Source organism: Atheta coriaria, unplaced genomic scaffold (genome assembly GCF_025399875.1).
Source record: "Atheta coriaria isolate IRGN ID8LTWV9N9 unplaced genomic scaffold, Caltech_Dcor_3.1 hic_scaffold_4_pilon, whole genome shotgun sequence".
In the NCBI taxonomy this organism is placed as follows: Eukaryota; Metazoa; Arthropoda; class Insecta; order Coleoptera; family Staphylinidae; genus Dalotia; species Dalotia coriaria.
The window spans coordinates 11,352,007-11,368,175 of NW_027045446.1; the positions used below are offsets into that span (position 1 = coordinate 11,352,007).

Sequence of the window (16,169 nt, forward strand, 5' to 3'; positions counted from 1 at the left end):
CGCATATTTTACTACACGTGTGACGCCGATAGAGGCAATAAGGCATCGAGGCAGGGCAAAGAAAACACACCTTGTTCTTGTTACGGCTGTTATCGCCATGCCGGCGCGTTTCTTGTTGGTTTAGTGGGAATATTACCACACACTGCAGCCGCTGCACACAATAGGCGTTGATGGACAACACAAAACATACACGTTCCATATTGCATTCGCTGGCAGCATGCATAATTGAGTCTAATTGATGGTTGAGAGTCGCCCACATTGAATATATTGGTTACTTTCTTGAGCCAAGGAGTCAAAGACACAAGAAAAGAAACAATAAGTTTTATTGACCAAAGAAAACATAAAAAAATCAAGTTGTTTCAAGGGATGTGAATTTTTAATTGAATACCGGTGTTTCGGAATTTTTTATTGTTAAAATACCGGTTAACCGGCATTTGTAAAATTAAAAATATTAATAATCTATTGAAATATCGGTTTTTCAAAAAAAAATACCGATATACCGATGTTAATACCGGTATTTCGGTATTTTTTATATTAAAATATCGGTTAACCGGTAATTCTGGCATTGGTAAAATAAGAAAATTTAATGAAAAATTAAAATATAGGTTTTTAAAGAAAATAACCGGTATTCCGATATTAATACCGGTATTTCACACCCGTAGTACCAACTAAACTTCCCCTTTTTATTTGTATTGAGGGTTGCATTTATTTGTATTGAGGGTTGCATTTACAAATGTGAACCATTTAAACATTGTGTCACTGTTCAACAGGAACAGGAAGAACACATCACACTGACGTGTTGCTATCATATCCTCCGTCCCCAGTAGCAGATTTTAAAAGACTGCAACAGGGTGACTGTTTTGTGCTGCGTAAGTTCGTCGCCCTTCCCTGATAGATAAAAGCTGCGGAAGTTGCGGTTGTGAATGGAAAGGGTTGTTAACTTTGAAGGCACTTTGAAGGGGGCCGTCCCCAACATGGACCACCAGTGTGATGAGAGATGGGATCAATCATGCATGTGCAAGCAGTGCGCGAGTGCACAAAGTGTGACTACTAACAATGCGACAATGTGACGTAGGCGTAGTTGTAGGTACATAATCGGATGTAAACGAACTCGGGGGCTAATGGACCGGAAAATTTGGGGGGTGCCGGCACTAGGTGCAAAATTTGCTGCTCATGTGGAGTGAAGTGGAAACATTTAATTGCGATAGTTATCAAGGTCATTTGTATTTTTCAAAAATCTATATATATATAAATGAATTGCTGTTCGTTAGTCTCGCTAAAACTCGAAAACGGCTGAACGGATTTATCTTATCTTGGTCTTGAATTATTCGTGGAGGTTTAGGGAAGGTTTAAGAGGTGAGAAAAATTCGAATAATTGCCGGGAAAATTCTCAAAACAGCTCTTTTCTATAGAATAAAATTTGACATTGAGATTCAATCATAGTTATAGTTAAATAGTTGAATTCGAGATGGCGCGCTGAAGTGCATTATTGACAAAACTTTATAGAATTCATTTCTTTAAATTAAAATTGCTAATCTTATTGATAGAATTGACTCTTACTACGATTATGTCCAGAACAAGAGAGTAAAAACGAATTACATTTTTATTAAACACTGCCGGAACGAAGTCGCGGGCAACAGCTAGTTTAAAATAAAATAATATTTGTTGTAAATATTATTGAAGTTAAAGTTAACTTGGAAATTGTTTAGACTCTTGAGGCAGTTAGGAAATTGACCTAGTAAATAATCGCGTTTGATCTTTAGTGTTAACGAGTTGTTAACACTTCGTTAATTCTGTTTGCGTCGATTTCGTCGGAAAAATATTACGTTTTCTTGGTAATATAAACACTACACAACATATGGGCATTTTTATTGTGTGTATGTGTATGTTTGAAGCGTTGTTATTCGAAGCATTGAGTGTTTAGAATATAATCTATTTCGGTATTAAATAAATTCAGTAAGTACCTTGAAGCACGCATTAGTTTATTGAATAATTCATTGAATTAGATGAATGAGACGAATTATTTCATTGTTAAGATAATAGACGTCGAGATAATAGGAGATTATAATTATCTACAGGGGGATTTAGGAATTTAAAGAAAAAATAATAAATTTTGAAGGAAAAATTTAATGTTGAAGTTATTTTTGTATTTTATTAGTTTTTTTAATTACTTGATAGTGTATAACATGTTGTATCATGTGTAGTTTATTTATATGTACGTAAAATTAATATTTTAGAGGTTTTTGTTGATGGATAAACTTAAACTAGGCCAAAAAATAACAAAAAACATAATTTTGCTTGAAAATATTTAATTTTTCATGTTTTCACTTTTTGTTCATTTTGATGTCGTAAATATTGAACGCCATCAAGACATGAACGCTGGATGGATGACAGGATGCGTTCAATGTGCGCATGATGGACAAATTGCATCGGCTGGCGAAATGTGAAATGCGAACCGCCGGAATAAGCAGGATGTCCGACGCGTTTAATTCGAACAGACTCCGAGCCTATTCAGACTATCGTTTAATGCCAATTATATCCCTACAAATGCAGACTATTTATTGGTTTTTAAAATGCCCATCACACCGCATCTGGAATGCATCAAATAAACAAAATAGTCGGCTGTTGTGAATAACATTAATAGCTTAATATAACTTGAAGCATATTCACATCTCTTAATGCACATTTCACATTTTACGCATGTGAAACAAACAAACAAAAGAAAGCAATCAACATTAAATGTACATGTACGTACATCTGTCACTCCCCGCGAGTAATGAGCACAATTTTCATCTAAAGTGAAAGTTTTCGAAATTAAAAATTAAAAAAATAATTGAATGTGTTGTGATGAGTAATGTGACATGTAGATTACCTAAATTTAACAGGCGTAAATGAATATTACTGGACAAGTAAATTCCTTTACTTTAATCTTTGACTTTCAGAGTCTGGACATGACAAGACGGGTTTGAATGGGCGCATTAATCCACCCACATCCCACGTAACACATTTATTCTCTTTGTTCGTTCATTTACACTGTCTGATTGAAATACTCATACAAGTGAATGTACTTTAGTCAAATCATGAGATTTATCGAAGTGCAATCAAGGCACATAATTACAAAAAAGAAATAAAATAAAAAAGAAAATTGTTTGCTATTTTCTATTATATTACATCATTAGATGTACATCGATATAGTGTGTAGGTTGTAGTTGTACGTTTCTTGTTTCGCTGGTGAGATTTATGTCCGACTGTATCGCGTTGTAGAATCGCTAAATGTATTGGTCGACGATCAAAGACAGCGAATTCCGTGATTCTCTCAACTGCGCGTACAAAGTGAAACAAAACATTTCGCTATCTATGCGAATATTTTACAATTCACAAATACAAACATTTCTGCATAAATCACAAATGCACACATAAAACACATTTGTTAAGTTGGTTGCCTATTGTAATGGAAATGCGAATTCACATCACATCACGTTAGATCAGCTATATCATAGTGATAATTATCAGTGCAAGTGCATAAGCTGTACTTTTTTATTCTTCTATTCTTTTTTTATATCTTTTCATCTTGTGTGCTTGATGTGTACGCGGTGGATAATAATCGGTCGTCGACTCATTACTGTGCGTATCGTCCTCGTTTTGCTTCTGACTGTTGTGTGATGATTTTGCTGCCTTCTTGCGACTTGTGATCATCTTAAAGTGCCGCTTTTCTCTTACGCTCTGCGTAAACTAAACACAACGCGATGGAAACAACTGTAATAATAATCACCAAGAATGAAAACGGCAACAGTGTGCGTGGTGCTATCTTGATCACATGTGCACGACATGAAACAAGCTAAGAATGAAATAAAGAAATTAAAATTAAGAGAAGAGAAAAGTAATCACACCTTTTAACTTTAACTTTTGTTTTAACTTTTTTGATTAGAATTCAACCTCAAACGGTGAATGTAATGTTTGACACGGCTAATGAGCGCACTGCGGAGGTGTAGATAGAAGAGTTGATCACCTGAAGGCATGCAAAGTGTCAGAAAATCGCAAAAAATTAAATACAAGCAAAGTGAAGTAAAAATTTAATTTTAAACGTTTAGGGATGCGAAATTTAACATTTTTAAATTGATAATATTTATTTAGTTAACATATTTTCTGCTGTTGACAGCTCTCGAGCATTCACCCCGAAGTGCAGTCGGAGAGGTCAAGCAAACACAACACGAAACCGCGTGAAAGTATTCCGAACATAAACTGAAAACACTCTTTCCAAAGTACTCCAAGTCCTCAACTGGGACTATCCTGGTCTTGAGATGAGATGACTCTTTAATCATGCCATCATCATCGTTGTTGAAATTATTGAACTAATTGCTTCCATTAATTTCAATTTTAATAATCAACTCAGTCCATCATCAATTTATGCGTTTTCTGGATTAATAATTTATTTCTTCTCTTCTTTGTTGTGCAGTACTTCATTTAAAATGCGCCTCCGTTTCGTGCGCCGTAGGTTAGTTTATTTCATGCAGAGAGTAAGTAAGAGTGTCGTGCATTGTTTGTGTGACCGAGTTTTTTACCCCACATTGTTGTTGTTGTAATAATTTTGCTCATTTCATGCGATCGTAAAACCGCAATAATTCACAACACAACATATTTTTTTTATTTTTGTATTTTTTTTCATGAGTTTTGTGTTATTTATTTGTGGGTTAGAATTAGGATTTAAATGTGTGTGTTTGTATATTTGGTTGCATATCTACGATTTGAATAGGCTATTACTTTTAGAATCGTTTTTGTGTTGTGTTTTCGGTGTGACAGTCGGTTGTGAAAGCGTTTTGAAAAGTTTTCGACTGTTTGTGGGCTAGTTTCATCGTCAACGTCGGTTAGTTTGGTTTCATAATGCGCCATTGGAGGCTATTTTTAGGTTGTGTTTGCGACAAAAGGTGAAAACCTTTGGCACTCAACTAGTAAAAATATGCCATCCGAAAAATTGTGCATTGCATTGTGCTAAACTTTAAAAATTCAAACAAAAAAACACAATCAATACTAATTTCAAAGTATTTATATTTACACTTTTATTTTTGTATTCTCATCGGTGATTTAACGCTGTGGTCAACATCTGCATTGTTATCCCATGATGTAATTATTGTATTTGTATTCACTACACCATCAGTTGAAGGCAAACAATCCTGCGACCGGATAAAATACAATTAAAGTTGGTTTATTTAATAATGCACACAATTGCATACGAATTGCGCTGAAAATAGCGCGCGCAGACAATGTTTACAATACCCTGGCTAAGAAAAGCCTTTCTAGTGGTCTTTAATGTCTTTAGTGTTTACAGCATCACCACAGTGAGGTCTACATTGTGTGAGGTCTCCAGTTTTAATTTTATTTCAACTAAAAAAATATTATTTATTATTTTAAAGTAAAAATAATGTCGTAATAATATTTTTTAGATTTTAATTTTGCATAATTGTAAACAATGAGCCACGATTTGATCGGATGACTCAGAATCCTCTCGAGACTCGTGCACAAAACGCGAACTTTACCTTTTAAAATTCAAATGGCGTTCATTCTGTGTTGGAAACAATTGTTACGTTGGTTGAGTAGTCGAATCATCATGAATTAACTTGATTCGCCGTGAAAATACGAAATTTCATTGTAACTTTAACCTCAATTCGTGTTACTTGTATGTAGGCAACCCTAAGTGTATCGATTGATACTCGTAAACTTGCATTGCATGAGAATAGCTATTATGCAATATGATTTATATAGTAGGCTTTTAGGTACACATAAAATATTAAAACTCAATTTCCACACGCAACTTGCACTCATTCAATTGATTTTCATCGTTTTTTCTTCCTTTTTTCTTATTAATAAAAAATAAAAATATTAAATTGACTTTTATAGCGATTTCGTCATCGGGTGTCGTTTTTAATTATTACTCTACAGCCGACATGATCTCATTAGTTTCACCTATGATATTTATAGCTTCATTGACGGCCGCGGAGGTTTTAATTAATTACAACGGCACTTTGGGTCGATTCAATGTCGTTTATGGTGTTAATTAGTGATAGAGACTGCGCTGGACCGTTGCGAATACTAATATCATCGCTAATCAATGTGAAATTTTAATTTCAGCCAGTAGTGAATGACTTTTCCGAGAGTTTCGAGGCGTGCGCTGCATTAGCATATAAATAAAGTCGTAGAAAATAGAAAATAGGACGTGTGCCGCAAAACGGAAAAGGCGAATTTGTAACGGAAGTGTAAATGATGCTGAAATAGAACTTCTACGCATGCGCAAACTTTTTAAATTAATTAAATTACGTGTTATCATGTTATATTAAATAGATAAATGAATTTGAAGTATATTTTCGTAGAATGTAGATTAAATAATGATAACACGAACAAACATTACATCAAAATTTGGCCGACGCACGAAAATATCACTTATACACTTTCTGTTGAGCTATACACAACGTAAATTAATATAATTTAATTTTTAGCCTCCAGAAAACGAGCTGCAAAAAGGCGGCGAACGCGTGATGTCCGAACACGAGATCCGCGTCCAACGCTCACTCCAGAAGCTGAACGTGCCCGATTGGTACAAACAAGCCGCAGTACCACGCGAAGGCTTCCTCCTTCGCAGTAATAAATCCACGCATGGCGGCGGTAAGGAGTGCCGCTGGGCAGGTACGGGTAGCAAAACCACATCGCTGAGCAGCTTGGGTTCCGCCACACAATCCCCCGTATTGCTAAGCCCCTCGGCGCTGCATTCGCAACCATTCGTACGCTGGTCCACCTCCAAGCTCAACTCAACAGCGTCCTCACCCTGCGCCTCAACGCGCTCATCATTCAACGCCCGCTGCCAGCCGAACGGCGCCGTCTCCCCGTCCTCGGCGTCCCTGCGCGGCAGCTTCAATTACAGACAGCCGTATCTAGGTTGGCGGTCGCAGGAACGTCTCGCACGGCCACGCACACCCGCCGAGAGACTCGCCAGTACCATTCTCGGACAATCCACACCGCCACACGCGCAGCAACCGCAGGAAAGTCCCGAGATTCAGACGTCGATCAAAGAAGTCACCTCGGCGATTGTGCATTACGTAAGCGGGTTGAGGCCGGAGAGTGGGGGTAGGGAGCATAGTTATGATAGTCAAGAGACTGCCAGTCAGAGGTCACGATCAGCGTCGCCAAGGGGTAGTCAGAAATTATGCTGGTTGGAGAGTTCTTTTGTGGGTACAAGACCCTTGGACTCACCACAGACTCCGTTGACCTTGACGGAGAGCCCCACGCAGATGAATCACACGCCGGTACCGCCGACAACCCTGCGGTTGGACCTGCAGACGCATAATGGTGAGTTTGTTCATGCGCAGTGAACACACCATCGGGAATATAATTTAAAAAACAAAAACAAAAAAGAAAGCGATTTACCTACGGTGCTATAGATATTATAAATGATAGATTTATATTTTTACACATTACGACGACAAATTTATAATATAACATTACTAATCAGTCACCTCACATTTTACGCGTGTAAACTATGCAGGTTTTGATCATGCGTCGTCGAATTTTGTATATAAAATTATTAATTTTAATTTGAGAGAGATTTCTTATAGGTATACTACCCAAAAAACATATATTTAAACAACGCATATTTATTCTGTGTCTGTATCGAGTCTGTACATGTACCTATCTTTATATTTTATGTTTATTTCTTTATTCGTTGTTTATAATTAAGTTCAACGTCTGATTGTATTTTGTATAGAGACATATGTAGCGTCTAGCGTAGAGGTTTTATATATTTTTGATTTCATTTATTTTTTAATAGATTTTATGTACAATTTTATTTTTTTTCAAATTCAGAAATCACATTTACCTCATAAAAATGTGGTAAGTTCATTATTTCATTTTGTTTCGCATGTTTTTATTTAATTTTATTAACATTATTAATTACACGTTATGTTTAAATACTAATCTTTAATTAATTGTTATAATAATGGTGTGTGATGGTGTTTTAATGTAAATTTGTTGAATTTATTTGTATATTTTTAAAATTTTGATTTCCTGTAACAGATTCAAACGCTTTGAGCACGGCAGGCAGTCGTAGACCCTCGCCATCATCAACAACACTCGAAGACGTGCTGGATTCGTTACTCGGACTGCCGTCGTCGACGCGCGCCCCCAGTCCCAGTCTCCAAGGTAGGAGACATGTGTAAGTTTCGTTTGCAGGTTCCTAAACCAAAAAACGTAAAACGTAAAGCAGCTGATGCGCAGCCGCCCTAGCGCCGAGTGCCGAACCGAACGGTTGACATACGCAACCTTTCATACACGCGCGCGATGATACCGTTCGGTGTTGTAACAGAGTATCTCTATATGCGTAAGCAAATTACATTCTAATGCAACTCTACTCTTGCAATTCAAATTGCACCACAAACTACTCATTTTATTCTTGCTTCTTGAAAGTTGCATACCAGCAATATAATTAGCAACAATATTCGGCTTAGTAAACGAATCATCGCACTCAGCTATTAATCTTCATCGAATTGACTAATGTAGATTGTGCGCATGTGCTTAAACGTAGATTATACGCTGTAATTATAGCTTTAAACTAAATGTAAGCAACCCAATATACTCGTACATTTAAAGTAAAGTGGGTTGCTTACTTTTTTCAAAAGGTAAATATCACATATTTTGCTTCGTTTTAGTTTAAAATTCAAGTAGAAATTAATTTTTAGTTGATTTAAGGGGTAGATAGTAATATTTTGTGTATTTTAGGGACGGCGTCAGCTAATACTAGTCCCATTCGTCGACAAGGAGAACACCAGCGTGCTGCAGAACAATTTCGCCGTCGTAGTGAAGGCAGCGAGCCTGCAAGCCGCCCTTCTTCGGACAGTCGACGTGCCTCGCTCCACGCATCACCGATTCTCCGCTGTCGTAACTCTCGCTGCGGCCGCTCGGCCTCCCCACGCTCCTCGGAGGCGGCACAGTTTAAAAACTGCCACAACTGCTCGTATACCTATTGTAGTCGCGGGTGTCGTCGTGAACACTGGGAGAAACACCGTAAAACCTGCCTGTTTTCACGTGTGGGCACCCTGTGTAGACAGGTTATTGCCGCCGCCAAGGAACAAGAGGATACTTTACGAACTCTTTCAGCAATCGCACGACGTGGGTATCTATCACAGGGACAAGGCGCTGTGAAAATATTCTTTCCATGTCCAGAGGCTGCTGAGAAATTTCTCGGTAACGGATTGGGTAGCCTTGGTGATCCCACTTATGTCCGATGGGCGGATCTACTCCCCTCTGAAATGGGACCTGCACTCTATGCGGAACTAGTCAAAATGTGCAAGAATTACAATCCTGATTCGCGACTGGTTCTGTATGTTTCGGTGTGTGTGGTTTCGGAAGCGCCTGCAGCCGGTGCGGTGAAATGGGAACGACAGTTGGTCTCACGTTGTGGTAAACTGCGGCTCAGTCGAGATGTCCGTGTGCCTGACAGGGAGGTAGAGAATCCCGAGGCGATTATTCTAACGTCGAAACCGTTAAGAGAAGAACCCATTCAGCGGTTGCGTGAGATTAGTTTCCAGAATATACAGCGCCATCTACAACAGCGTGGGGTTAGTTTAAAACGGCAGTACCCGGATATCTACCAGCAGTTGTCGAGCTACGTGGAAGGTAAAAAGAACAAATTCACGCCTGTGACGGTGTATCCCAAGGACACGAACACTGGTAAACCATTTATGTGTATTATTATGCCGGATGTGGAACCAGAGTGTTTGGAGAAGGTCACCACCGCCGGGGTGCGTGTGCGGACGGTGGACGTGCTCGACGATGAATTCATCCTGGATAATACCTGATTTTAGTTGAATATGTTGGATATTTTTAAGGTGCCAAAGATGACAAATGTATGTGTACAAAGACAAATAACATAGGCAACCAATCATACCACTAACCTCTAAAAAATTACATACGCCTCAAATCTTTCAAATACACAACTTTGGAGTAAATTTTCATTCGCGATTTTCCAACATATCAAATATTTACAACCAAAGAAACATTCCAATCACACGTACCGATGTAGGAATCTACACCTAAGAAACAGCACACGTAACCGTAAAAAATTTAATCTTAACCTTAAAATCTGGGGTTCTCCTGTGATCATCTAAATAAAATTACTAAACGCGTAATAGAGCAGTACATGTAAACGTAACGTAATGAAATTATAAGTATAAATCAAGTGCTGCAACCCAACAAACACTAAATTCGATTTGTGTTTGCATAGTTTTTGTTTAGCTGAACAGAAAAGTAGATATTAATTGTTGAGAATATATTCCGCAGATTTTACCGCAAGATGAATAATCATGTTAACTACTGTACAATTTTTAGGCGTGTGGCGCAATGTGAAATTTAATTTCGATATTTAGAGAGAAAAAAAATGGCGCATACGGATATATCTCGGAAATAGTAAGGTTAAAAGAGGTTATGTACGAAAACATGGATGGGAATACATTGAGATTGGAGCCTGTTAACATTTCTAACCTAAAACAATTGGGAATTGAATTGAATGCTTGATTTGTTATAAATTAATGCTTATTCTATTGATAATCAAAAAGTTGTCAAAACGTAGTGCAAAAAATGGATATTTTATTGAAAGAAACTAACCAAAGAGCTTATAAAAGTTATGATATTCTATTTTTTCGAAGACATCCCATTGCGAGCACACAGTGATTACGTTGCTTGAAATGCCGATGCTGATAAGACTATAAACACATATATTATTCTATATAAATAGTAAAATAAAAACAAAATGGCAGCGATTTACAAAATCGCTTTGAAATTGAAGAACAAAAGACAAATAACAAACAAAAGAGGAATATAAATGCATACACATTGCTCACGCATTGATAATTGAATATGTTAACTATAAATTAATGAATAGAAACGCGCGTTTGACTGAATTCAACTGAATATCTAAAGAAAATGAAAATGTTACACTCATTCTCGACGATAATAACGTGTTTTATATTTTCTAGGCGTAGAAAATGCGATTAATTGTTGATTTAAACTTCAGAACACCACATGTGTATATACTAAAGATACTAAACACTCACACACACACACCAATTGATAATAATTATGTATTGTTTAACAAGTCCCTCGCCCCTTTCACCTGTTAACATATTGTGCAAAGTTTCACCCCCTCTATTTAACTGTCTTTCGACCTTTTTCAACTAATTAGGCGTAAACGGATGCGACGATGCGCGAATGCTAAATGATATTGACTTATGTATATGAAGTATTCAATAATTATGACATTTAAATTAAATAAAACGGAAACACAAGATGGCGATGACATTGAAACAAACATACAACTGATAATAATATAAGTGTGATCAAATGTAATTAAATGAATGCTTGCAAATGCGTTTGGGGAGTGTGAAAACGTTTAAATTATGAGGCGATATAATAAAAGACACAGCAATACTTTGTTTTGTTTTAAATTGTATAATTTTAAAATTGTAACAACGAAGTGTCAAAATATCTTATCATAGGAATCTGTATTTTTACAGTTTTATAGTTGTATAGTTGTAATAGGTTAGTTATATGTGTATAGATGGCGCTAGTGGAGTTTAAAGTTGTGTTGTTGTTCATAGATGGCGTGCATGTTGGCGCGTACAGTGCGCCACCTGCCACGAAAACAACAAAAAAGAACAGCATCTTGGGTAAGTCTAACAAGGTCAACAACACTGATCGCGGTGCACACACGCGAACGCAGCTACCGCGCGCGACTACCGTCCCGTCGGCACACATTCACGCCGCGACTCTCGCCAGTCTCGCGCAATCGACGCAGTTAGCAGTTTTCGAGCGGTGTTGTGTAGTATATTTGTGAATTCGCTTGGGATTGTGCGTGTGCGTGCGAAGTGCGCGCCGTTTACGAGTGCCAGCCCGCCGCCGCCTGCAGGACTGCGGACAGAGACATGGACAGCGCGCCGACGGCCCGACGGCGACGACGCGCCCGGTCGCCGCGCGATAAGATTGTCGCGCGAGCGTGATGTGCGAGGTGCTCTCCGATCATCTTTCTCCGATTCCGAAGGTGAGCGCGCATGTGTGCGTGCGTGTTTTGTTTTTTTCTCCGCGCGGGATGGCAACCCGCACGGTCACACATACAACACACAAACACGCAGACATTACAGTAGCGCCGAATACGCATACCTTTGCATTTTGGGACACGGGCACGTCCGCAAGTCCGCGGACGATCGTTTCCAATGCGTGTTATGCATGTGTGTGTGTATATGCGCGGCTGTCTCTTCGTCGTGTCGTCGAGTTACGAAAGCACAGCGGGCGCAGCGCTGCGCTTCATTAGTTTGTTGATAATCGGAAGGTGAAACTGCGACAACGCTCAATGCACCAGTGCGTGTTATGTGTATCTATGCATGGAAAAGTTTTCCGAAATTTAAACATGGCGGAATAAACAAAACACAATCGACAAAATCAACAACACTTGATAATATCATCCATGTTTTCGCTTGCAGATTGCTGAATTCTGCGATTATTTCGACCGAATGCATCATTCGCAAAGCGCAACAACAACAATGTTGTTGCCAACGTAAGTGCGCGTGTGTGCCCACCAGTTTTATCAAAGACCATGGCGGAGGAGTCGCTGTGCGAGGAGATGTTGCTGGCGGCGGCGACGCACCGCTTCACCGACGCCACCAACGGCGTGCTGAAGCACCCCGAGTGCAACACGCCGAACAACAATCTGTGCGCGAGCGATATTAAAGACTGTCGCGAACTTAGTGCGACGCACCTTCGCGAGGACTCGCAGGACTCTGTCGAGAGTGGTAACACGACAACATCACAAGGTAATTGGTATAAACTTAATCATAAAGCATGTTTTTATTTATTTTTTGCTTGTTTTTGGGTGTTTAGATGAAGAATCGTCCATCAATGAATTTTCATTGCTTTCCGAACCGAGCACCTCGCCGAAAGAGAACAGTAAGAACAGTAAAAGTGCAGCGGCGCGTAATTTTAGTAACGGCGCCGCCGATAAAAACAGTAAAGTGCGTAAAAGGGCAGCCGCCACTGGTCGGGGGCGGCCGCGGAAGGCTCTCGTCGCTATGTACCACAGTCAGATCAGCGGCGACAAGAACACCATCAAGATACGCATCAAGAAGAGTAATTTATCGACGCACACACAGGTTTTACCATTTTTCCTTAACTTTTTAATTTTAAAAATATTTATTGTTTTTAGCTGACGCCAAACAAGAAGAAAAGTGGCCGACGAAAAAAGCACAAGACGTCCGATACGGACACATCTGACCATGAATCAAGCACGACTGCGAAACGCACGAAGAATTCCACAGTTGAATCGTCGCAGGTCGACGCCGCGAGTGAACCGCAGGAGCAAAGCGCCTGGGGTTCAACAACGCCACCTGCTTTACTTCTGTCGATATTTCAATATGTCGTGGGACGTGATGGAGCACTTCCCGGTGTGGTGCGCTTGTCGAAAGTGTGTCGGTTGTGGCGTGATGTCGGTGCAAGTCCGTCGCTCTGGCGGAAGGTCGATTTGAATGCGGTGAAGGAGCGCGCGCGGACAGATTATCGCCTCAGTTGGCTGGTGCTGCACAAGTTGCCGCTCTGCGAGGATCTGAATCTGGGCGAGTGGAAAGTGCGGGATATTCAGGCGACGCTCGAGGAGATCACTCACAATTGTCCGCATCTGCGTGGGTTGAATCTCTCCGGGTGGAAGGGTTTGAATGCTGATAATTTGAAGTATATTACGACGGAGTGTGCGAATCTACAGAGGTTGGACTTGTCGTCTATTAATGTGAGTGTTTGGTTGCCTATCTTGACTATTATTTGATTGTATTTTGATTGTAGTCTACTTCTGCGATTAATGCGCAACCTTTGGTGTCACTCGGACAAACTATGAACACGCGTTTGACGCATTTAGTGTTGGCGCATAATAAAATCGCTGGGTTTACGCAGATTATGGCGTCGATAGCTGTAAGTACATAACCTTTATTCAAATTATTTATTTACAACATAAAAATTAATTTTTTAATGTATTTCTAAGGGTAATTGTGCAAATCTTGAGCTTCTGGACATATCCAACATACGCACGTTTGCGCACAACACAGCATTACTCCACGTGGAGAAACTTCAGATTGGTTGCCCGAAACTGAGAGTGTTAAGATTGACAAATAGTCAAATCTGGTTGGCGCCTGCTAGTCTCACCGATCAGGTCGCGTCGCCTGGGTTCCCTTGCCTTGAAGAATTATCACTGGCAGGAATCGAAGATGACAAAACAACGACAGCGCGTTGCGTTGATGATGACGGTATTGAGCGGATACTGAAAAATTCAACCAAGTTGCGTTTATTGGACGTGCGTGGGTGTATCAGGCTTACCGATTCTGGTTTGGTGAAGGTACCTGCGTGGGATCTCGAACATTTGTTTCTAAGTGGTAAGAAACAACAAAAATATAGTTTTAAAACGTTTTTAAAATGTTTTTCTTGCAGCTTGTTTAATAACACGCGCGCAAAACTCCGGTCTCGAATTAATCCTGCAGAAATGGAGTCATAGTCTGCAGGAAGTTGATCTGGCGTGGTCCACCGCAACGGAATCATTGGATAATGCGGTGATTGCGTTGACAGAAGCTGATAATCCACCATTACGGTAATATAAACTAAAAAAAAGTAAATTATTTTATTTTTTTGTATGTTTTTTATGTTTTACAGGACGATAAACCTATGTGGATCTTCTGTAAGTCTCGAACCAGTGAAGGCAATCCTCAAAAAATGCCCTCACCTGCATTCCATCAACCTGCAGTCGTGCAGAGCGCTGCCACGAGGCATTAAACGCCTGTACACCGGATCGGCGGTCGCTGAACTTCGACAGTCCTTACAGGACAAACCCAAGACAGACGACACCGCAGGCTCGGACAATGACGCCGCCGAAACGACAAGCTAAATCAAAATGGCGCATACCAATAAGACATATATAATAACATAAAAAACAAACAAAAAAGTACCTGCATTGTAAAAATATTTAAATAGTGCATTTACAAATCAAGCTAAACACAATTATTGTACACACAAGCAAAGAAATTTATCGAAAGTTGATTGTTTGCCACACTGCAGGTCAACAAGATGGCGGCTTATAGGACACGGGCGGCTCTTCTCGAATACAAACACGGCACAAATATTAAATTATTATATTGTTGTACATACGAACGCAAAGAACGTAATGGATTGTTTCGTGCGAACAATTACGGTACGGATATTAGATACACATACAAAGAAATCTAATATATAAATATATGAATATATATTATTACAAATATATACATACACAAGTAGATTTTAAGGTTATTATATGATGATAAATTAATTTAGGCGAATCGTAAAGCGCGCGCGAGTTGAGAGACGTTTTTTAATTATTGACACAAACATATAATATATATTCTAATGGTAAATAATTATTCTAATTAAATTTATATTTGCGGAGGGTGTAAATGTTGCGATATGTTATTTCTGTTATTATTCGTTTGTTTTATCGTGTACTTTTAATGATTTGATGTTTTTTTCTTTGCTCGATACAAATTTGCAAACTGTACATAGTTTTATTCGAGGGACACAAACACACCGATGAGAATCAAATTGTTATAGGGAGACATGCGCAGTAGTGTACATAAGTTAGCAATGACCAATTCTGTATGCAGTCATTGTATTTATTGTTCTCTTCACACACACACACACCCAGTACACATGTGTAGACATTTTGCGCAGATGAAAGACAAAAATGGCCTTAACGTGCAAATCGGAGAACATTTACTTGCAGATGCAGACGTTATATCGCACTTGTACAAAAGCGTACACTAAAATTAATTATTGTCACGCTACCAATAACTGCTTCACCCAGAGTAGAGTTGTGATTTTGTCTAGAGCAATCAAAAAAAACTATTTAAAAGCTAAAATGATTAATTAATTGAATGAATACTATTGATAAAGCAATTTGTAAATAAAATATATGTTCTTTTTATATAAAAGACATCATGTTTGTGTTCTGGAAAGTAGTTAAAAACAGTTTTGTAGATATTTTAAAGGAATAGTAATGGCGCTGGTGTATAAATTGTATTGCCAACTGTCTAGTGATTGTTCTTGTTCTGTTGAAGGTTAAATAT

General features: G+C 38.9%; 2 protein-coding genes across 5 annotated transcripts in view; both read left to right on the top strand.

Annotated features, from left to right (window-relative positions):
* LOC135790162 (uncharacterized) overlaps window positions 1-11,469 on the top strand; it is a 34,213-nt gene extending 22,744 nt beyond the window's left edge. For 3 of the 4 annotated variants that reach the window (XM_065300225.1, XM_065300223.1, XM_065300224.1), the window contains exons 4-6: window positions 6,492-7,338; window positions 8,062-8,187; window positions 8,764-11,469. In XM_065300225.1, the coding sequence (XP_065156297.1) occupies window positions 6,492-7,338; window positions 8,062-8,187; window positions 8,764-9,842 (2,052 nt within the window). In that variant the 3' untranslated portion in view covers window positions 9,843-11,469. Of the gene's footprint in view, window positions 1-6,491; window positions 7,339-8,061; window positions 8,201-8,763 lie in introns of all 4 variants that reach the window. The other variant, XM_065300226.1, reaches the window with a different exon arrangement.
* Window positions 11,470-11,707: 238 nt separating this feature from the next.
* On the top strand, window positions 11,708-16,036 carry LOC135791104 (F-box/LRR-repeat protein 6-like). The gene is made up of 8 exons (XM_065301423.1): window positions 11,708-12,079; window positions 12,519-12,848; window positions 12,916-13,184; window positions 13,238-13,813; window positions 13,867-13,992; window positions 14,063-14,450; window positions 14,506-14,662; window positions 14,725-16,036. The coding sequence occupies exons 2-8, from the start codon at window positions 12,632-12,634 to the stop codon at window positions 14,954-14,956; spliced, it is 1,965 nt and encodes a 654-aa protein (XP_065157495.1). The 5' UTR covers window positions 11,708-12,079; window positions 12,519-12,631; the 3' UTR covers window positions 14,957-16,036.
* Window positions 16,037-16,169: the final 133 nt, after the last annotated feature.

Bases quoted from the DNA above. Each gene is read 5' to 3' on its own strand.
- LOC135791104 (XM_065301423.1), top strand. From the start codon at position 12,632: ATGGCGGAGGAGTCGCTGTGCGAGGAGATGTTGCTGGCGGCGGCGACG. The intron at 13,185-13,237 runs GTTTTACCATTT...TATTGTTTTTAG, and splicing joins ATTTATCGACGCACACACAG to CTGACGCCAAACAAGAAGAA. The intron at 13,814-13,866 runs GTGAGTGTTTGG...TTTTGATTGTAG, and splicing joins TGGACTTGTCGTCTATTAAT to TCTACTTCTGCGATTAATGC.